We start from the raw sequence: 22,895 nt of genomic DNA on the forward strand, positions 1-22,895 counted from the left end.
AAACGATCAGTCACACATGAAAAATACTTTCATGAAGTTTAACAAACACAGTTCTATAATACTGTATATTAATTTTGTTTGTTTGTTGTTAAATGATAGTCCGATTTTTATTATAAAATCGATGTGAAGTAACAATTCCAAGCAGTGTTGGCCGACGCACGTTACGCTAACACTGTGAATTAAGGTAAAAGAATATGTTGTCATTAGGTGTCTCAGAATCAATTTGTTTCATCTGTCATAATATAAGGACAACTCAATCAGAGTTCTCGATATGATCAAATTTATCTTATCTTCACTCAGTCATCATTAAAAATCCCAATTATATTGTATTGTATCTTTGATCAAAATATAACGCTACTTCTATCTGTTTGCAGGTGCGTGTGGGTACGGTCGCTACCACAACTGAAAGTGCTGAAAAGGAGCCTGTTGGCTCCGGTCTCAGGATAGGATGGTCCACTGATGACTCCTCACTGCATCTTGGTAAGTTGGTAACTTTTTTAGCTGGATAATCTGGACGACAACTAAGATTTTTTTGTTTGTATTGAGTCCATTTATGTACTGAAGAAACTTAAATTTAAAAAGATACATGATGCTGATTTACCTGTCTGTGGCTAAGCCACGAAATTAATTTCAAGAAATGTACAAGTTTTTCTGTTGAATCTGGCAAACAATTTGAAAATATTGCAAAAAAAAATATAGTTTTTTTTTTTTTAACTATTATGTTTATTTGCAGGTGAGGGTGAGCTAAGCTGGGGCTACGAGAGCTCGGGCCGCGCGGTCACCAACTCCGAGTTCAAGGAGTACGGCAAACAGCTCAGCGAGAAGGATGTGGTTGGCGCTTACTTGGTAAGTCGTTATTTTGTTTGAATAACTCCGTCTAGCTTGGCAAATTCGTTAGTGATATGGTCCACAGTCCCATGTCCCATGGTCCACACGAATGTGCAGATAATTAGAACTTGAAATCAAATAATAAAATCAAACAGTAAAACACTGACAGTCCTATCAGACTTGTCGAGTTTCAGTAAGTATTTGCTAAATTATAACTTAGTTCTTGACCTGCTACTCATTTTGATGTTGTATAAATGATATGTGAAACCATAACCAGTAATGAAATGCAATTTGCCAACTGGAATTTTTTCGACTATTGTTATAGCTATGGTGCATCTCGCCGTAAGCCACAAATTGATAACATTTAGATCTAATTTATATTTCTTCCTATCCAGGACTTAGAATCGAATCCATGCAAGATCTCCTACACGCTAAACGGTGTGGAACTGGGCACCGCGTACGAGTTTGACAAGTCAGTTCTCGACGGCAAAGCGCTGTTCCCGCATATACTCACCAAGAATATGTGCTATAAAGTCAACTTTGGATATGATAAGTAAGTCCTTTATTGTTTAAATGTGTTTAAATAATGTTGATTTGCTCTCTAGATATTGTATTTTGAATATCACTTGTACTCAACTTTCATATTATGTTGCATACCGCAAGCAAAAAGTAAACTCTCACTATCATGATCTGTGTAACATTTATTTACACTTTATAAGGTTTACTGGTTATGTACCTATTTTATTTACTCATCACAAAACGGCTGTTAATGAATCTTTGAAATCAGAATACCATACAAGCTACTTTTTATCCTGGTCCGCGAAGTACTTCATTCGAAACGCAGATGAAACCGCGGGACTCGGCTAGTAGTTAATAAAATCAGAAGTAGTTACTGATAACACTAATCTACGAACACGCACGCAATTTAAACGTATACGTGCGTCTAACTAAGGGTAGGTTCATATCTGACGGAACATACGTCGCGTATTTTCGGTCGCGTAACGCCAAAACAGACAAATATACGATAAAACATTCAATCATTCACACCTAACCGATGATGCGTTAGTACGTCAATCATACATTTACGATACGCTCGACGCATTTTCCGTCAGATATGAACCGACCTTTACGGACGCACTATGATGTCATTCACACAAAGTTGTATTTTATTGGTCACCGACAAGGATTGCTAGTTTATTATTGAACAAAAACGTCATTATTGTCCAAAATATACTTAGAAAGTACAAAAAAACTTAGAAAAGTTGCATCGCTACTTGCCTGATGTAGAATCGAACCCACACACTCATACTTAGAGGTTGGTGCTTTGCCCACTAGGTCACCACGACTTATTTTAGTACTCATCGACAAGTACTATGAATATATTCCTGTACAAAACACCATTATTGTCCAAGATCGGTTTAGATAGTACATACAAACTTAGAAAAGTTACATTGCTACTTGCCTGTCCTGGAATTGAACCTGTGCACTCATATTTGAGAGGTTGGTGCTCCGCCCACTAGGCCACCACGACTTATTTTAGTACATACTCATTGACAAGTACTGTGAATCTATTTCTGTATAGGAACGCTAATTTGAGCACTATTTTGAGTTCCCTGGTGACGTAGCGGGTATTCCCGTTACTTGCGCTTCGGGAAGCCGGGTTCGATCCCCGCGATAGTATAACATTATTTGCAAGTTGTTTGTGAATAATTTGCAAATATTTGTTTGTATTATCCTGCATAGATCAACTGGCAGTACTTGTGTACTGTGAGTTTCAAGAGCAGGTAAAGTTCGTTCCGTATTAATACTTGTTGGTCCTGTGACCAATGAGATTGCAAGCGGAAATACATTTTTCAAAAAACGTTTGCATTGCAATCAACTAATTTATTGAATACACCAAGATTTTCTCACATACAAAATCGACACATAAAATATTGTAAACACTTGTTTTTGTTTTAAGTGTTTGCTTAAAAAGCTATGGAGTTTCTTGCCGGTTCTTCTCCGTAGGGACCGCGCAACTAGCTTGAGGTTTCTTAAGCACCTTTTGACTTAGAACAGTTTTTAACATAGGAAGTTTTAACTAAACTTGAATACTTTGATCTTTTTACAAGTTTTATTTTTAGTTGGTCAAATCAATCTTGTATTGTAACAAGGAAGTGTATGCATTATCTATAGAATGACTAGCTTACGCCAGCGGTTGCATCTGCTTCCAGAGAAGAACTATTTGCCGCACCTGGATAAAAAGTAGCCTATGTCTTAGTCTGATGTATAAACAATATTACTGCCAAGTTTCATGAAAACATTCTCATTTATAGTTTTAATGTGATACGGCCGATACTGTCTCCGGGCATTCGGATTTTAATTCGCTTCAGTACGCTTCAAACAACTTATTCTAGCATTAATAATAATAATTAAGAATTTACTAAAGTCAATTTCAATCTTCAGGTACAACATGTTAACGAAAACGAAACTCGTTCGCAAACGAGTAGAGATCCCGGTAGAACAAGTGTTAGAAGAGAAGAGAGCTATAGAAGCTGAATTACAGCGGCAGAAGGAAGAGGCCGCGCAGAAAGAGAAAGAGAGAAGGGAGAGGGAGAAGAAGGAGAGAGAGGAACGACAGAGGAAGAAGAGAGAGGTAAGTGCTGCTTACAGAAAAAAGACAGGCTCAAGTTCACCACAACGTAATCCTCCGTTTGTCTTCAAACAACTGTTGGTTTACTTAAATTTTAGTTCGATAATTCATAGTAAACAGGTTTTAAGAAAACTAACGTTTATCTTATTGGTCAACTTGGGCCTAAATCGTTTTTTGTTAAATGCTGTGATGGATTTTCTACGGTTTTCAGTAAAATATAATGGGTTCACTTTCACTACTAAGTTTGAATTATACATCGTAAGATTTGCAAGCCAAAAAATTACTATAAGCATCCGATCGAGTTTGTTACCGCTATTCATGCGGTTAAAATATTGAAAGATATCATTATTTCTACGTATTACCTATTTAAATAAAATACATATTTATGTTTTTCTTTAAAAAAGACTGTTACAACAAAGCGCGGATCACGCATTCTTCGAACACTTGTTCTCAATATAAAATGCCGAAGCTATTTGTTTTTACTTAGGCCTACATTATGAAGCAAAGAAATTGTTTTAGTTAAATTCTTCGCTCGTCAATAGACATCCCAATAACTTTTTTAGATTTTGAAAATAAGGGATTAAATACCATATAACGTAAAGTCGATATATGCGCGTTTGTTTTCACTTTTAAAGTATTAAAATACTACAGCCGTCTATTGTTTCTTGTAATTTTTCTATAAGGTAAAGCAACGATATTTACAGCGCATTCTGTATTTGTTTGCGCCCCTGGATAGACTTGGATCTGTATAAAATACTTCCGTGTTACGTTATTTCGAGATTGACAATTTTTTGTTTGGAAATCATCAAATGACTTCTCCCGCTGTGGATGCAGCGTGAGGGAGTGTCAGACTCTTACTGACTGAATAATGACTACGACTGACTTCGATTATCCGACTTTTGGAACTTTGGTGTTTTTATAAACAGTAGATATTTAGTGAACTGTGCAGTAGTGTCCGATTTGAGCCTGCGATTGGTTGTGTGTGCAGTGTTTAACTGTGACAGAAAACATGGAAAATGTGACTGAAGAAATGCTCTCGAACTTGCAAGAAATCGACGGATCAGATTCTGAAGAGTCTTCTACATCTTCGAGTAGCCTTTCGGGGTCTTCGGATGAATTTGACTACGGTAGCAGCGGAACTCTGTAAGTTACCCTTTATTTATATTGTTGGTATATTTTAAACAATACAATTTCGCACTGCTCTATGAATATATCAGAACAGAATAGAGTGATTAAGATATATTTTTTTCTTTTAATAATTAAAAAATATTTACACTACTCACTCACACTTGCAGTAAAACTATTGCGAATAACAAGGGAATGGTATTAGCATTCAAACGTACTCTGCTACTGTACCTACGTAATCTGAAGGTTGGCAAATTGCTATATCAATCGTTCACATGATCAAGGAATAAAATAAAATAGATAAATATCACCCTTTATTGAATACATATAAAATATCATCCAACTTGATAACTTTCAAAGATACAAGTGTCTCATTTAGAATGTTTATTTCTAGCGATTCTTCAGAGTGGGCAATTGAAGAAGAATCTGAGTCTGATTCTGATTCTTCAGCTGAAGAACTGGTGAATGACAACTTGAACGTCGCACCTCCGAGCACACATCGCCCTCCTGTGTTCACCTCCCGAGAAGAAATTCTAGTTGACGACACCAAAACAACCCCATTCGATTTCTTCAAATTATTCTTCACAGACGCTTTTCTAGAGCAAATTGTCGAAGCCACAAACGCCTACGCTATCCAACTAATTGCCAAAGCCCTCCCTCACGATACTATACGCGACTGGAAACCTCTAACTATAGAAAATTTAAAAACTTTTTTGAGCATTTTGTTCCATATGGGATTTATAAGAATTACCTGTTTCTCAGAATATTGGACAAGCAATGCTTTCTTTAATACATTTCCCAGTAAGTTTATGTCCAAAGATGTTTTCACAATGATATTCAAATGTCTGCGTTTTGACTGTAATGATTTAGACACCTTGATAGAGTATTTTAATAACAGAATGTCAGAACTTTATAATCCCGATGAGGTTCTGATAATTGACGAGTATGGTAGTATAAGTAAGGAAGGGAATCGATTCAGGTTGTTCAATAGTGGCGTAAAAGTTTATATGCTAGCTGCATCGAATGGCCTTGCTCTTAAAGTTTACGTAGACCATCATACCTGGGACCAAAGTGAGGAAGAAGGAAAAGACCACATGCTAAATGTCGTGGAAAAAATCTTTGAAAATTATGGAAATAAAGGGCACCATGTATACATATGTGATGATTATATGAGTGTACCACTATCAGAGTTCTTTCTCCAAAATGGCACGAATGCTACTGGTATGATAAAAGCCAAACGCAAAGGTAATCCAAAACTGTGTGCCACGAAATTACAGAAAAATGACATCATCCACGGTTACAGCCCCGATGGTGTTTGCGTTTGTAAATGGCGTGATAAATACGGACAAAATGTTTGCACCATCAGTACCGCTCACTCTCCAAATCTTGTTACTTTCACCGACAAAAAAGGACGTCAGTACGTGATGCCAGATATGCTCATCAAATATAATAAAAACATTTGTGGTATCGAAAAGCAATTCCCTATGTTAGACTGTTATTCTTGCGAGTACATAGCCATGCGTTGGAACAAAAAAGTGGGCATTCACATCCTACAAATTATGTTGCAGAACGCCTACTACTTGTACCGGATTAAATTAAATAAAAAAATTACTTTAACTTCCTTTAAATTTCAAATTATAGAAATGTTACTGCCATTATCTCCCCAAGATTTAAATTAACGGGCAAGTTATCTAAAGAAAAAAAATGTGAACAGTGTTGGGTTAGCGAAAAGGAGAGTCCATCGACCAGGACTCTGCCTTGAATGTGTTCGGGCCTTCCCTAATTATTAGAATTTCGATAACTTTATAATAATTATTTTCTTTATTTTGTTTTATTAATGTTCTATTGGTTTAAAACCTTGATAACCATTAAGATTGACAACCAGTTTTACCAAGGGGTTATTGGGGTTATTGGGTGGGGGTATTGGGGTTGCTTGGGTTGACGAGGTCAGACAGGCAGTCGCTCCTTGTAAAACATTAGAAAAAAGATTTATCCAGTTAGACTGCAAGCCGACCCCAACATAGTTGGAGAATGGCTAGGCAAATGAGGTAGAAAACCTTGTGATATTTTGTGATTTTCATCATCCTCCGAGCCTTTTTCCCAATCTTGTTGGGGTCGGCTTCCAGTCTAACCGGATTCAGCTGAGTACCAGTGCTTTACAAGAAGCGACTGCCTATCTGACCTCCTCAACCCAGTTACCCGGGCAACCCGATACCCCTTGGTTAGACTGGCGTCAGACTTACTGGCTTCTGACTACCCGTAACGACTGCCAAGGATGTTCAATGACAGCTAGAAATGAGAATGAGAATGAATGTAGATGATATTTTGTGATTTTGTAAGAGATAAAAGTTAAGGGTAATTGGTGTCAGTTGGTCTATGATTGTTTTATTTTAATTTGAATGTAAAGCTAACATTCAAGGTTAATGTTAGAAGACTGGTTATTATAGGTTTAAGTTTTCTATTACTGCATTCTCATGCTGTGTAGGTAATAAGTAAGCTTCGATTACGTATGTCTTAGTTATTTTTATTAAGTTTTCAATTGATCTCTGTTTCTGCAAATAAGATTTTTGCAAACTATAACTGTATTGTAAAATGTTGAAATTGCTAATGCCGAAATAAAGAGACTGATTTGTAATTTGTACTTTTATTTTAATCAAGTCCAATTGAAAATAATAATACACATTATTATAATACATTTACTCTACGTTTATAAAAAACCTTAACACTAGAAAGACCAGAGTGGTCAAATGACCCCAATGAAGTTGATCAATGATATTTTCAAAACCAAGGCATTGAAATCACTGGTTTTATGACTTTTAATATTTCGTCATTCTTTACATTATTCTGATGTGTCGATACCGATAGCAAGATAAATACGAATTAAAAATTATCATCTACCTAGAAAGACCGCAGTGGTCATTTGACACCACTACGTGCGTGGTTTGTAAATTCGTTGAATATACTTGTATTGTGCGTATAGCTAAAGATAGGAACTCTGTACTGGGAACTCGAGTCTGTGTTTCTAATACACCATTTTAATCGAGCAGTCTTTAAGTCAAGATTGAATAGATTACTTCCAGGAAAGCATGTTCTGCCCACGACCAGATCTTCTGGTTAAAAAGAAGTCGAAAGCGCACATCTAAATAAATACTAGACTACCTAGAATAAAACGTCGATAAAAAGCCAAGTATGGGTCCTTTGCTGCTATGGCTGCACGAAAACGCGGGTCTGCTGGGTTGTTGTATAAATAATGTTTGGCTTGCGAATCTTATGATTTATACTGGTAGTAGGCAGTGAACGTAAGCCTTATCCAGACATTGCAAGACATGCTCCGTGTCATAATCGTTTCGCTATATTTTTTCAACAGACACATCTCATGCAAGGCATTTTTAAAAAGAGTGTCTATAGAGTTTCTTGCCGGTTTTTCTCCATGGGAACGTGCAACTAGCTTGACGTTTCAAAAGAGATACAGGCCTATTTGAAAAAAGTTCAATTTTCTTGGCGCATAGCTGGCAATGTCTGAATCCACCTTTATAGGTATAATATTACTTAATTAACGTTTGGTACATATTCATTTATCTTATCCTATAGGAGCGTGAGAAACAAGACCGCGAACGCAAAGAGAAGGAAGAAGCAGAGAGAAAGGAAAGGGGTGAAGACCAGCCTGAGGCTGAAGGTGGAGATCAGGACATGAGGAGTGAGAAGGAACCAGCTCCTGAATCTGGTGAGGCAGCTGAGACTGCTGAAGAAAATGCTGACAAACCTGATGAGCCCAAGGTTAGTTTTTCTTAACAAGTTATTAATTATAATACTCAACAGATATTAGAAAATTGTATACCAAACATAAAAGAAAACTTATTAGGAAAAATAACGACTTTCGAAGTTATATAGGAGATTTTCAATGAAGGCTATTTTCGGCTGCCTAAATGACAGCGCTTAAATACCTTGGCGCCATAGATTGGCAATCTTCATCTGAATACGGCATACATGCGAAAGACCTAGGTCCTTTATGAATGTATTCTTGATATGATTGTAGCCCAGGAATCCTATAACTACTCATAAGATTATTTATGCTGTTCTGCTAGATATCGAACATAGGAGGTGCAATGACAAACTAGTGCAACCGAGGGAAATAAATATGTATACTTACTTTTGTACTATCCTATATCCTGTAAGGTATTTGACAATTCATATCACTGGTTTGATATGAATATACTGAGCAGGTATATCAATATTCCGTATTTACTCTCGTATATTATGTAATCTATGAGATCGCAAGCGGAATTACATTTATTATATCAACAATTAGTTGGATAGGCAAATAATATACAAGCTGTTGATCTGCATCCGTGCCATAGTCAAGGAGGTTAAAATTAAATACGTAAATAATCGATTTGAATTACGGTAGGTGGGAAAAAGCTAATATGCGCTGCTTTTTTTGATGTTGTAATTTCATGGTATTTCAGAATTTAGCCCACGGTTAAACACAAATCATAACAGAATTGCCCCGCGGCCACAGTGTGTGCGTGATGGCAGCTATGTGTGCGTAGACAGAGAAAACTAATGTCTACGTGTGTGCGTGAGTGTCGATGTGTGAGTGTCTTATCTACGACATGACAGCGCGAGCGCGCGAGCGAGCGAGACCGAGTGATACGCGATAGCAATCATTTTACCTAAAGTTTCGAAAATCACCTTCATTATTGTCATTAACTTCGTTTTACTTTACTTACTAATTTTTGAGCATTTTAACACAGATATCTTATTAACTACAGTAATAAGCAATACTAGTGCGCGAAAGAAAGTTCACTAACATGTTAACAGCTGATTGATAAAATGTTCGTTTTGCTTTATCTTTCAGCATAAAGTTTTCGCAGTGATTTAGTTTTTATTTTTGAATTAAATTGGTTAATAATTAGAAATTTTGCTTCCTTCTTAACGGTCTTAGGACCTTGGAACACGGAAATCTTATTAATGACGTAATACTAGTGCGCTAAAGGAAAGTTCACTGACCTGTTAACAGCTGATTGATAACATTTTCGGTTTGCTTTAACATTCAGCGTAAAGATTTCGTAGTAATTTTGTTTTTACTTTTCGATTAAATTGGTGAAAGATGTGTTAGTTAAGTGTAGGCACGAGGTGATTCTTTCGGCTCGTAGGTATTATTGGCGTGGTTAAGAAATCAACTTATTTACACTAATAAAATTGATTAAGCTGACTACGTATTTACAAAATGTACAAATAAATAAATTACCTAGTTTAGTTACCCGGAGGTACTGTTCAAAGCTGTCACCTTCACACTCTTGGCACAATCGAGCACGACGAAGTAGCTGGTTGTCCTTCAGCTAACATAACACTATCACATTCGTTTTTAATGTGTCGAAAGCACTAAGTTAACGGTCCTAGCACATAAGTCTGTCACATGACCAGCATGACCCTCCGTGATGAGGGTTCCCGGTCGGTAAACATTTCCCGGAACATAGGTAGGTATGTACGGCTGTCATTGCACATCCTTGGCAGTCGTAACGGGTAGTCAGAAGCCAGTAAGTCTGACACCAGTCTAACCAAGGGGTATCGGGTTGCCCGGGTAACTGGGTTGAGGAGGTCAGATAGGCAGTCGCTTCTTGTAAAGCACTGGTACTCAGCTGAATCCGGTTAGACTGGAAGCCGACCCCAACATGATTGGGAAAAGGCTCGGAGGATGGATGGCTGTTAGTACACTGTTGTCACTGATCGCATACAGGCGGACCATCGCCACCAACTCGTGTTCGTGTAGTTTTCCGTCATCTCGCACTTTGTACCTACACGTCGCGGAATTCAAAGCGCACGTACGCAGCAGCGGCGGCGACATCAAACACACTGCTTGCCGTCGGCGCTTGTTTGTTCCGGCTTCAAGGGCACGCGGGGAGCGGCGAGGCGAGTGTGTGGGAGTACTCGCACTGTGATTGGGTGAATTTGGGTAGGCTGGATGATCTACGATTTTTATTGAACGATCGTTGCGTATGCTTTGTGCATGTATCGTTTGCGTTTGTGTGAGTGCGCAGCGCGGTAGTAAGGCTAGTAACACACGCGCCGAATTAAAGTACGGCTGGGTTACACTGACGGATATACGTAAATAAGAAAAAAACATGAAAAAATTACCTACCCATTTTTTCGTTGATTTGGGTCGAGAATCATTAGCATATTTACGTCCTTGACTATGGCACGGATGCAAATCAACAGCTTGTATAAGGTGCTTTAATATTACCTGCCAGGACTTGTATGGAGGGTATTATTGCGTTTATAGATTACAATAGTAAAGATAAATAATTGATTATTTGTCATATTTAAAAATACGTTATAAATTTGACTTCATTATTAAGTTTAAAACCATCCAGTAGAGTTGCGCGTTGCCACTCTTGCAGAACAGATAGAAAGAGATAGCAGTTGTTTTCATTGACAAAGCGACACTACGCGCGTAATTTGTGAACCACTTTATGCAATGTAGAGCCAATGTTAATTTAACTTGTTTATTGTCTCAAATTGAATTGACTGTTCCGGGGAACGAAATTTCTTCACTATTGTAATCTTTAAATGCAATACTATCCCCCATTCAAGTCCTGGCAGGTAATATTAAAGCACCTTATATAAGTATTTTTTTTTTTTAATATAAAACAATTAACTTTCGCTTGTCCTAGACTTTTTATTGTAGAAGTTAGTTTTAGGCTGCCTGTCCACAGAAGCAGAGGTAGGCTGCGGTGAAAACAAACTGACAAATGTTAACCAATAGCATGACTGCTATGAGATTGTATAAGATTGTATGCAACGCTACAGGTTTATAATTCTCCAGACAGACAACCATTAACTAGAATTTTTTATTGAATCACCTCTACAAGCAAAACCTGGAGGCAATCAAATATTATCCATGTAGAATCGAATCGGTTGCGGCTTAATCTCTTAGCGATATGACCGCCTAAACTCATCCATATATTTATGCGTACTGTCCTGTGTTGTCTGACTGTTGACTGCCTCGTTGGTCTAGCTATCGCAAATGCGGCTGCTTAGCACGAGGTCTCGGATTCGACTCCCGAGTCGGGCCGAAATCGCTTTGACTTTCACAAAGCAGCCCGGAGCCTGGAAGTTGATGATTAATACACCCGTGCATCGGAGAGCACGTAAATGTCGGTCCTGCTTGTGATCTCTCTCCGGTGGTGTCGGATTGCCGTCCCATTGCAAGCAGAGAGTGAAGGCATAGGGAGTGCACCTGTGTTTGCGCAAATGCTTGTGTACTAATACGTCCTGCGCAGTTGGCTAATCTCCTTACATGAGAACAGTCGCCGTAGCCGATAATCGGCTAGGAGGACATCATCCTGTATTGTCATATCCTAATGGTTCTATCCTATATTGTACAGGAGAACGGTGACAAAGTGGAAGAGCAAGAACCAGAGCAATTGGCCGAGGTTAAACCTGAGCCGATGGAGACGGAGACCAGCGACGCTGCTGCTCCTGAAAACCCTGACAATGACGTCAAGGAGGAACAGGAACCAGGTTAGTTTTTTAACTTAAGAATTAATTTCAACGAAGTCACGTAATGAGGAAGGTGATGAGTATGGACCTGGACGGATATAGTGGAAGATATATAGACCAAAGAAATAATGGATGGATCGTGTGAAAGTTGATATGGTAAGAAAGGTGAGATGACGGCCGATATATAAATAAATTAAATAAAAGAGCGCGCTTTAGCTTTTGCAAGCGACTTCACCCGCATCTCGTGGGAACTAGTCCGCGCACCTGTAAACTTTCCTCCATAAATGGGTATAGTAAGTTCAACTCAGTCGTGCGCGCGGCCCTATGTGTGGGTAACCCTTGTACATATACAGTGACTTTGTGTGCGTGACAAGAGGTACAGTCGGGTACAAATACAGTTATTTAGGGGTTGTATACGGCTGTTTAAAGTACAGTTATTACGTAATTTAGTTTATTTATTTATAATGATTCTGTATCGCTACTTGAAAAATCAAATGATGAATTTTCGGATTCGCTACTTTCACCAATGTTAATTATAAATTCTGACTCCATGTCAAAATGTCTATAGTATTCTTCTTTTTTCTTTTGTACATGTCGACAAGTATTACCCATCATCCCTTCATCAATTTGACTTAAACGTTCATTTATGAGTTTCATTATTTCCGTCTTATTTTGGTCGACATTATGCGAAGCAATATAATTTTTTAAAATTCCCCACACATTTTGTTTCCATTATTATACTAAATTATAGGTCTTTTACATTCTTAGTCCACACATTTATTTATTGTCCGCGTACCCCGAGCTAGAAAATATGTAAGGAGTATTTAATTCATCTTAGATATTTCACTTCATTTATTTCTTAGATACTGTCAATGTCAATTTGAAAAGCCGTATGAGAAAATAATGATAAACTGTAAAATGTAATAATAAAAAGCTTTGAATGTTGTTTCATTTTTTTGAAACGCTACCTGACTCCTTAAAACATTTTCTCCGTGAAGAACTAGACATTTTCGTAAACGACTGTACCCATAACAAAAAGCGATGAGAACACGTCATGCTCGGACGACGTCACTGTCACACGAATGAAAGTTGTATATTTACAAGCCGACGCACACATAGGGCCGCGCGCAAATCTGAGTTGAACTATCTATAACACTGAAAGAGTTTTTCAAATCAAGTCAATGGTTTCTGCGAAACTCGTTCAAGCAAACGAAAAAACTTTTCAGCTTTATGATATTAATACAGATTACAGATATAACTGTCTATAGAATAGGCATGATGACAGTAATCAAAAATCATTAAAATAATATATTTATTAAATTAAACTTGAAGCTTGGAATATAAAACGCGCATTGTTTTCTTTATTAATAATGTGATTAATATGTATTTTTATAAAATAAAATTACGAAATAAGGCAATCCGCCATGATATCTTGAACACCAATCAGAGCTCGTGACGTCATCTCTCAAAACAACTCGCGCGAAAGCGCGCGAACGTCACATGTCGTTATTGTGAACTTCCACTGCGATCTTTGTTTTTAATTAATTAATTGTTTATAACACGAGTTATGGAGCCCGGATCTATCAAGGCAAACAGCGCTAATTTGCCTAGAATTGATATCATAATGCTGGGAAAGTTTTTGGCATCAAATAAAGATTTTTGTTCAGCTGAATTTAGAAATGTTAAAACTTCCATGTAAGTATACTAGTTTAATTAACAAACAATGAGAGATGAAACCTAACCTCGAAATAGTTATTTACATTATAAACTATGCTAGAATCTAGAGAACCATGTAATAACTTACATCAAAGTGATCTTCACAAAAATAAAGTTGTACCCTGGGCAATATTGCTTTTGAATCTCGCCTTGCAAGTTTAAGCCACTTGTTTCGTATTTTTTTATTGTGAGGAACGTACACAAATAACTTTTCATGAGTTGTTTTGGATGTGTTCTTACACTGGGGGACCGCACAACACTTATGCCCTTTCGAATTCATATTTAATAACACAAAAAACTTAATTATTGCACGAGCGTTGTTTACTTGCGTCTTGTAATTTCAGTCGTGACGTCACAAGTGACGACATGACACTGACAAGCGTTTTCGCGCCGGATTCAAAGTGGACACAGAAAAATGCAATTATTTGATAAAAAAACTTCGCATTTTCTTAAAATTAATAATTTTTCATATAAAATAGACGTATACCTACATCATACAAAGGAATTTAAAAATTTGTCATCATGCCTATTATTGTAACTTACGATATGTCTGTATGTGTGTATAACTAGTGTTAATTCCCACAGAAGGCGAACTGGCAGAGGTGACAGAAGAACAAGTCCTGCAAGGCCATGTGCTCGATAAGAGAATCAAATTCGTTATTCGGTAAGTCTACAAATTATTTTTATAACCTTTGGATAAAAGGAATCCTATAAGTTATTATCTTTAAAAAAGAGGGATATATCTCTAAATCCCGACGTGCAAGTGCAACTTTATGTTCTGGACTTCGATTACGTATCAAATATTATACAAGGAGTTATATATTTCAACTTTGCAACAAAAAGAATATAATAATTTGTAAACCAGTGTAATCGTTTTGAAAGGAAATAAAAGACTATCCTGTAAAGAACTTTTAAACTCATAACTCAATTTGTGTTGTGAGTACACTGAGCAGGTATATCAATATTCCGTATTTACTCTCGTATATTTACGTAACCTATGAGATCGCAAGCGGAATTACATTTCATTCATTGTAATATTTAGAATTATTTAACAAACGGTTGTCCGCGGTTTCATCCGTGTCCCGTCCAAAAGACTTGCCATACCTAGGTAAAATTTACCAGTTTGAGTTCAGCGCAGATAGTGTAGCTTCAAAACTGTGAAAGAATTTTTGAAATCGGGTCAGTAGTTCCGGCCCTCATTCGTTTCAAACAAAAAATCAAATCTTTCCTCGCGGTTTTACCCGCATACCATGGGAGTTACTTCCTGTACCTGGAGATAAATTATAGCCTATGTTACTCGGGAAGAGTGTAGTTTTCCAACCGGTTTTTTATTTTCAAGTTTGTCCAGTTTTTGAGTTTTTCCGTTACAAATAAAAACTCAGATTTTGAAGGCTGGAAGCCGACATAGTAAGGAAAAGGTTCGGGAGATGATGAAACAAAGATACAGATTTTTGCTCTTTATAATATTTATATTAGTACTAGCTTTTGCCCGCAACTTCGTTCGCGTGGAATAGTGACTACCAGCAGATTTTTGATTTGACCAATAGATGGCGCTATATGTCCGGAATATTTTTTTTTTATTTTTTTTTTGTAATAAAAGCTATCCTATGTCCTTTGTCAAGTTTCAAACTATGTCTGTACCAAATTTCACACAAATCGGTTCAGTAGTTTAGGCGTGAAGAAAAGACAGACAGACAGACAGAAAGACAGACAGAGTTACTTTCGCATTTATAATATTAGTTTGGATACCTAAATAACAGCTGATGTTAATTCTACAATATTTTCGCTACAGTTACACGGCGGAAGAAGAACTAGACGGCACGGAAGTAGACCTGGTGCCCGGCTACGTGTTCATTAACCAAGCTGACCTCGTCGACGGTCCCGCCCGACCCAACAGCATTGCCGACTGTGAGGTAAGGAAATATCATGTTTTATTTGATTAGATATTGTTTAGCAGAATGTCCCACGAAGTACATCTTCATGCTGCCAGATACAGAATTACACTATAATGGCGTCCACGGCCGATTTCGGACACGGCAGCTGTTCTCATATGAGGATATCAGCCAGCTGCGCAGGACATATTATGACACAGGTGCACTCACTATTCTTTCACTCTCATAACCCGATGGGACGGCAATCCGACACCACCGGAAAGAGATCACAAGCAGGACCGACATTTACGTGCTCTCCGCACGTGCTCTCGTGCACGGGTGAATCAATCACCAACTTCTAGACAACGGGTTGCTTTGTGAAAGTTTAAGAAAACCCACAAAGAAATTTCGGCCTGAAATTACTCTATACATAGAAACACACACATCAACTTGCAGGGCAGCTTTCAATAACCTGAGACTATTACAATAACCTTGTCCAAAAGTGGTCATCTAGCCAGCAGATAACTAGCTCCTGCAAGCACTTTCATCCGCGTACCGTGGATAAAAAGTAGCCTGTACCATTAACTGAATTATTTAATACTGAAATAATTTTGCAAATCTAACTTAACTAGTCCTGAGATTAGCGCGTTCCAACCGGGATTGTTCGAAAGAGTTACCGCGGCCCTGGTACATAAAATACTTGCAAAAAAACATGATGGGTTTTAGTCAGTAAGAGTCTGACACTCCCGCACGCTGCACATACGTAGATTTGACCAATTTAGGCGGCCAAAAATATTTTACAATGTATTTCGTTTTTTCTATCTTTATTTTATCATTATTTTATTATTTATTTTATTTAAGCATTGTATTTTGATAATAAGCATGTTTTATTGAAAAAAACCGTAAATATTTTTTTGTTAATGTAGAGTATCATATATTTTCATTTTAAAAGTAGTTATGATATTTTTTATTATATCTATTTCAAAATAATATGTAATGTAGTAAAAAAAAAAATAATATTTTTTTATTCCTCACTTTCTGCCTCTGATATATCAGACTCTGTGTTTGATTCAGCTGGTAGTAGCATATTTTATTGTTTCAGGGCAAAATAATCTTGTTTTGATGTTTTTTTTTTTGTTGGTCACATTTCTTCAGTTTCGTATTTCTTTAGTTTTCCTTCGTTTAGTCCTCTCACCTCCATCCACACCACATCTTTAAGTGATTTAGATGGCCGCCCCGGTCGATTTCCAACACTTGTCGGGCGTTCAAATGTTCTGCTTAACCAATTCTCATTAGTTTTAAGGATTTTTTTTACAGTTTCAGTTTCTTACTTTCGTAGCTATTTTAAAATATGCAAATCTTTGTTTAAAACTGCTTATATTATCAGGTGTGTCACCCTAATAGGTCAAAAGTTAGTTTCCTAGGTAATTTAGTTTTTCTTCCAAATTAGTCAGATCTTGCTATTGTATTTTATTGTAAATATAACGTTGGGTCACTATTTTTACGCCAGAGGTACTCAAAACAAAAAAAAATGCACTTTGTGACATTTTAAAGAAAAAAGTATTTTATTTTTGTATGAGCTTCAAATCTTAAAAAGCCTGTAAGTCGGGCATCCGCAGCTATCCGCAGCCAAAAAATATGTCGTAAGCTAGTTTAATATGTCAAATATCTAAAACTAAAAAAAATGTTACGCGGTCGAACGCGATAATATAACAAAATTGTGTTTAAACAAGAAAATTACTAAAAAAATATTTTGCTTACACACCCTCTTTTAAAATTGAAATAATACTATAAAAAATTAAGTGATCACACTTAAAATATATTAAAATATAATAACTGTTACCTACACAACTCGAATCCATCATAAAAGTTGCTTAATATCAATTAGATAGCACAAAAATAATTTTTCTTTAATACCGTCTACCGAGATCTCTAAAAACGTATAACGTAAAATTTGCACTAAGGTCAAGTTCCAACTCCTGGTGCAAGCGCATATCGCATGTTTGGTAGGTAGATGTGGTAAATTCTTATTGCTGGGGTATTCCTCTTTCCATTTTACCCACAATTTGATGATAACCTTTATTTAAAAAAAAAAGACTTTTGGCCAGCTAAATTGCTCAAATCTACGTTAGTGCGCTGGTAACCCACCACGGTCATTTACTCAGTTCTCATTAAAAAATAGATAGCGTGTTCAAGTTAAAAAAAACGTAAAATGTCTTCTGTTTGATCTTATTAGTCTACACTGTAGATGCTCAATCTTTCTCCGTGTGAGAGGAGGCCTGTGCCCAGCAGTGGGACGGTATAAAGGCTGTAACAGTAACAGTAGATGTAACATTATTTCTGGTTCATCTGCTATATCTTTGCTTGTTTCCTCAGGTGATCCTCATGGTAGGCATGCCGGGGTCGGGCAAGACGTACTGGGCCAAGCAGCACGCGGCCGCCCACCCACAGCGCCGCTACAACATCCTCTCCACCGGGGCACTCTTCGACCGCATGAAGGTACGCTTGATCTCCCATCGTCTTGTTACACTCTACACGGACGTACACAACAGATATACTACAGACAACCTGTATATTTTCCTACAAATCACCCTGTATAATGTCCTACAGAACAGCCTGTATAATGTCTTACAAACAGCATGTATAATGTCCTACAAACACCCTGTATAATGTCCTACAAACACCCTGTATAATATCCTGCATGATCCTTTAACAACACCCTGTATAATGCCCTTACAAAATTGGTCTTTAAGTCTCCTATTTACTTACACCCTCTATCTATAATGTTTCTAAAAGGACACGCTCACATGACACCCTTTATAACGCCTAAATACCCTTTTGAAACTATCTTTCGCTGTTATATCTTTATTTTTTCCATATTATCCTATTTACTCAATTTTTCCTTCCCAGTCCATTCCACATTACACAATATTATTCCAAACGTTGTTTTACTGTATCGCGATATTTGAAAACCGTCTTTGAGTTATTGCGATATTTTCTCTCAGATTTTGCTCATTTTACCACTTTTTTGTTTTTACTGTCTGTTCTTTAAGTTAAGCGTCCACGATCCTTCGAAAAATATTTTATAAGAAAATAGTCAAATAATTAAGGAAATATCATCACACAAGTTATGCTTTCTGACCACCGTTTTTATTCACAGAGAGGTAAGTATAGGAGAACAAAGTAAGTTTATTCTAAGCATTATAATTCTTGTCTTGCGCGAGTAGCCTCTAGCTAATAATTTTATTTCATGTCTAGCAATATCGCCCAAAGTATGACAGTTAGTAAGAAATTGTGTGACATTTTATATGAAAGGCGTATGAATATAGCGAATGTGAAATTGAAACACGAATATCGCAGTACCTCAAAGTATCTAAGTTCTAGAAAATTATTTATATATTTTTTTGGACATACACAAACATTATGTTACACCACACGACACGAAACTCCACATGAACTAATAAATGATTCCTTTCCAGCGATTTTGAGAGGTATGAGCAAAAGAAAGACCAGCTCAACTGTAAACATTGATAACTAATGTTCGTCTGTATTTTCAACAGGGTTCAATATGAGCAACATTTATAAACAAAACATTTTAACAAACCATGTCATTGACCTTTAGCGGTCAGCATAGCAGTGTAGTTAATATGATACCAGTGGATCGGCGACTGAAGAGGACGTACGTATACGAGTCCCGAGTCACCAAGGAGACTCCCTGGTATCACAATAACCTATTTACTTAGCGTAAGCGCAGCTCTGCCTCGCTCCCGTACTGTATCGTGTGTCGTCGTCAGGTGGACTGTAAGCCCTTCCGCGCCAGCTACGAGGCCCGCTGGGACGCTATGGTGTCCAAGTGCGCTAAATGCGTGCTTAAGTTGTTGGAAATCGCCAAGGGACGCAAACGGAATTTTATCCTCGACCAGGTGAGCCTCACTCCAATTTTATACTAAACTCCCATCACTTGGCAGCCACACTTAATTCAGGAACAATCGAGATCGAACACGATTCCCCGCGATACCGTCCGAGCCCCTTTCTTTGTTCATTGTACTACACGGAACCTTTATGTATGCCAAATCATATAGCGCCTATCTAGCTTCGTAAGCCATCTATATATCTCCGCATCCTCATAAGGTACGTCCTATGTATAAGGTAGTGTAACATGTGTAGCGTGACCGCTTCCGCGACGCCGCTCAGGTAAGTGCCGCGGGAGCGGTGCACGTGGGCGGTCACGCGATACCGCGAATGGGATCTCTATTGAGCTTGTTCTAGGTGAACTGCCACAAAGCGTTTACGTACAAAGCCACCGCTGGATATCCGCCACTGTCTATAATCAGAATGTTTTGCTCCACATCATAATCTCCGCTGGACTCGACGACGGCGACCGACGTAATTCGCGACCGCGGTTTCGATATCGCATTGGGTAAAAACAGACGAATGTATATCCGTCGGCCCAGAGGCGCAAGTTGAGGGAATTCGACGGGTACCGGCGGGTCGCGGTCGTGATCGTGACCGACGACGAGACGTACCGCGACCGGCAGAAACGGCGCGAGGAGGCCGACGGCAAGGAAGTGCCCGACGGGGCCATTGTGGACATGAAAGGTTGGTTCCGCCTCTCCCGCACCGCCTCGCGCCTGCTGTTGCCTCCGCTCACACCGCTCTCTGTCTCTAGCCAACTTCTCGCTGCCCGAGAAGTGCTCGTGGCTAGACGAGGTGCTGTACCCCGAGCTGGACGCGGAGCAAGCCAAGCTCATCGTGGAGGGCTTCCACAAGGAGGCCAAGGCGGCTGGAGTGGTGCGGGAACGCGAGCGACGCGACAGGTCAGCGACCCGCGACGCGCCGCCGCCCAAGCGACACCGCTCCGGCGACAAGCGACATCCCAGGGACGATAGACGCAGGGACTTCACGCGAGGAGATAGCAGGGGTGAGTACATAGCTTTAATGATGATGTACTCCTAGCCGATTGTCGGCGGTTCTCATGTAAGGAGATCAGCCAACTGCGCAGGACATATAGACAGTCTGTGTGCACAAGCATTTATGCAGACACAGGTGCACTCACTATTCCTTCACTCTCATAGTCCGATGCGACAGAAATCCGAGACCACTGGAGACATAGTTTTCATACTCGTTTTGTAGTTTTAACAAGTCAGGATGTAAATAGAAAATCGTGTTCTCAGTATATTCGTCCACAGTACATTAAGATATTATAATTATGTATAGAGAGGCCTATATCCCTCGAAGATATGGATGTCCAATAAAAAATAAGTAAAACGGTTCTGCGAAAGCTAGCATTGCTATACTAAAGCAGATTTACATGGTAGTTGTTGTTGTTGGTAGTAGTTGGTAGTTTGAAAAAGTGGTATGGTTGGACGACTATCACGTCTAGCATCTTTTGGCTGTGTCGATACTCATGGCCTTTAAAGGTATAAAATTAATTGACGTTCCGGATAAAGTCGCGATAAATGGGTCTACGATCATTTGCCAAAATGTATGTGTAAACAACACACGGTGAAGTCCATTTATTTGTGTAGCTATTTGCCATGCGAGCACAACCACCTACCCAATAGCGCGCGCACATCCGAACCTTTTGATGCGGACTTCAAAACCTGAAAGCGCGATCACCACAGGACAAATGACGGGTTTGAGCATGCACAATCCCCGATCACATTAGACAAAGTTTACCACACAGTTTGATCGCACTTTTAGGTCTCAACGAACACGACTTTTCTTTCACAGAACTTTACTAGATATGTGAATACATGTGGCATATAATTTGCAGAAGACCGTTGGGGCGGCAGCAGCGGCAGCGGCGGCAGCAGATGGGGCGGCAGCACGCGCGGCTCGCGCTGGGGCCCGCGCGACTCGCGGCCGCCCGCGCCTCCACCCGCGAGGTTTGACCGGCCCTGGCCGCAGGGCCCGCCGCCACCTAACAGATACGAGTAAGTTATATTATTCGAGCCGATTGTCTCAACGGCTGTTCTTATTTAAGGAATCAGCCAGCTGCGCAGAACATATTACAGTGAACAAGCAAGAACATGAACGTTAACAAGCATTTATGGAGACAAAGGTGCACTTCCCATTCCTTCACTCTCATAGTCCGATAGGACGGTAATCCGACACGACGGAGAGAGATCACAAGCTGGATTTATTATTAGTGTTCTTTATAAAGGCATCAAAAATACACAAAACTATTTCGACACGACACGGGAATAGAACTTGAGATCCCGTGCACAGCAGTTGCATTAAGCGTTACTTACTAGCTTTGGAACAGTTGTAGGTTAATATTGATCATCTCAAGAAGTATAAAGTAAATGTGTTTAAAGTTTTCAATATAGTAAAAAAAAAACTCAAATTCTCTGATTGTCTCTCTCTCTCTACATCTCAATTTTAAATTATAGATATGAGGAATTATAAATATATTTTTCGTGTTTATAGCAACGACTTCAACCGTGCCGGTGGTGGTCGCGGTCGCGGCGGCTCAGGGCGGCCGGACCGCGGCGGCCGCGGCGGGGCTCCGGCGGGCGGCGGCGGCGACAGGTTCTCCCGTGACCGACACCACCGACCCAACGATAGGCCTGACAAGCGACACCATCAACCTGGTAAGTTTTTACGTCGGGTCGGACATAATCACGGGCAGACTATATTTTTTTTACAGAGTAATGTAACGACTATATTTTAATCCATGTACAAGAGTAGAGTGCGTTTGAAGCTTCGAGAAACAGCTAGTCAATATTAAAAACGAAGAAAATATATATTTCCAAAAGAATATGTTTGACATAACCTGTCTATCAACTGAAGGCTGATTTTTCAATCGCTAAATAACTTTTACCTAAAGAATATGTTTTATAGCGTTTCTACATAGAAAATATGTCAAACCGCAATTTCTTCCTTAGAAAGAAGTTAGCTGCTGATTGAAAAGTAACATCTTTCAGCATTACAATGCCACATTATCTCTAAGTAGCACACAGAGCAGCTTTCAGCTTAATTACCACGCACACGTGTTGAAAGAATTGTTTTTATGAATATTTTGTGTCTCAGGCGGTGGTAACAACGTGGGTGGTGCTGGATCATGGCAGCGCGGCGGGCAGATGGGCAACCGCGGCGCCATGCAGCCCGCGCGGCCCGGCCAGCCGCCGCATGCCAGGAACGCGCAGCCCAACCAGAAGGTGAATGCATAGTATTATTAAAAAGTCGTGGTGGTCTAGTGGGTAAAGAACCAACCT

At 38.9% G+C, this 22,895-nt stretch overlaps 1 protein-coding gene and 1 long non-coding RNA gene across 3 annotated transcripts in view; both read left to right on the forward strand.

The window, feature by feature from the left end:
• The window catches only part of LOC124642914 (heterogeneous nuclear ribonucleoprotein U-like protein 1), a 35,455-nt gene that overhangs the window by 6,670 nt on the left and 5,890 nt on the right, over window positions 1–22,895 (forward strand). For both annotated transcript variants that reach the window (XM_047181667.1, XM_047181668.1), the window contains 15 exons: window positions 375–480; window positions 734–846; window positions 1,224–1,381; window positions 3,274–3,463; window positions 8,177–8,362; window positions 11,974–12,109; window positions 14,390–14,468; window positions 15,597–15,717; window positions 18,052–18,174; window positions 19,470–19,598; window positions 20,106–20,274; window positions 20,345–20,596; window positions 21,452–21,611; window positions 22,108–22,271; window positions 22,711–22,838. In XM_047181667.1, the coding sequence (XP_047037623.1) occupies window positions 375–480; window positions 734–846; window positions 1,224–1,381; window positions 3,274–3,463; window positions 8,177–8,362; window positions 11,974–12,109; window positions 14,390–14,468; window positions 15,597–15,717; window positions 18,052–18,174; window positions 19,470–19,598; window positions 20,106–20,274; window positions 20,345–20,596; window positions 21,452–21,611; window positions 22,108–22,271; window positions 22,711–22,838 (2,214 nt within the window). The remainder of the gene's footprint in view (window positions 1–374; window positions 481–733; window positions 847–1,223; window positions 1,382–3,273; window positions 3,464–8,176; window positions 8,363–11,973; window positions 12,110–14,389; window positions 14,469–15,596; window positions 15,718–18,051; window positions 18,175–19,469; window positions 19,599–20,105; window positions 20,275–20,344; window positions 20,597–21,451; window positions 21,612–22,107; window positions 22,272–22,710; window positions 22,839–22,895) is intronic.
• LOC124642915 lies at window positions 6,538–7,220 on the forward strand. Its single transcript, XR_006985832.1, has 2 exons — window positions 6,538–6,645; window positions 6,903–7,220. It is a non-coding gene; the product is annotated as an uncharacterized LOC124642915 (long non-coding RNA).

Source organism: Helicoverpa zea, chromosome 26, assembly GCF_022581195.2.
Source record: "Helicoverpa zea isolate HzStark_Cry1AcR chromosome 26, ilHelZeax1.1, whole genome shotgun sequence".
NCBI lineage: Eukaryota > Metazoa > Arthropoda > Insecta > Lepidoptera > Noctuidae > Helicoverpa > Helicoverpa zea.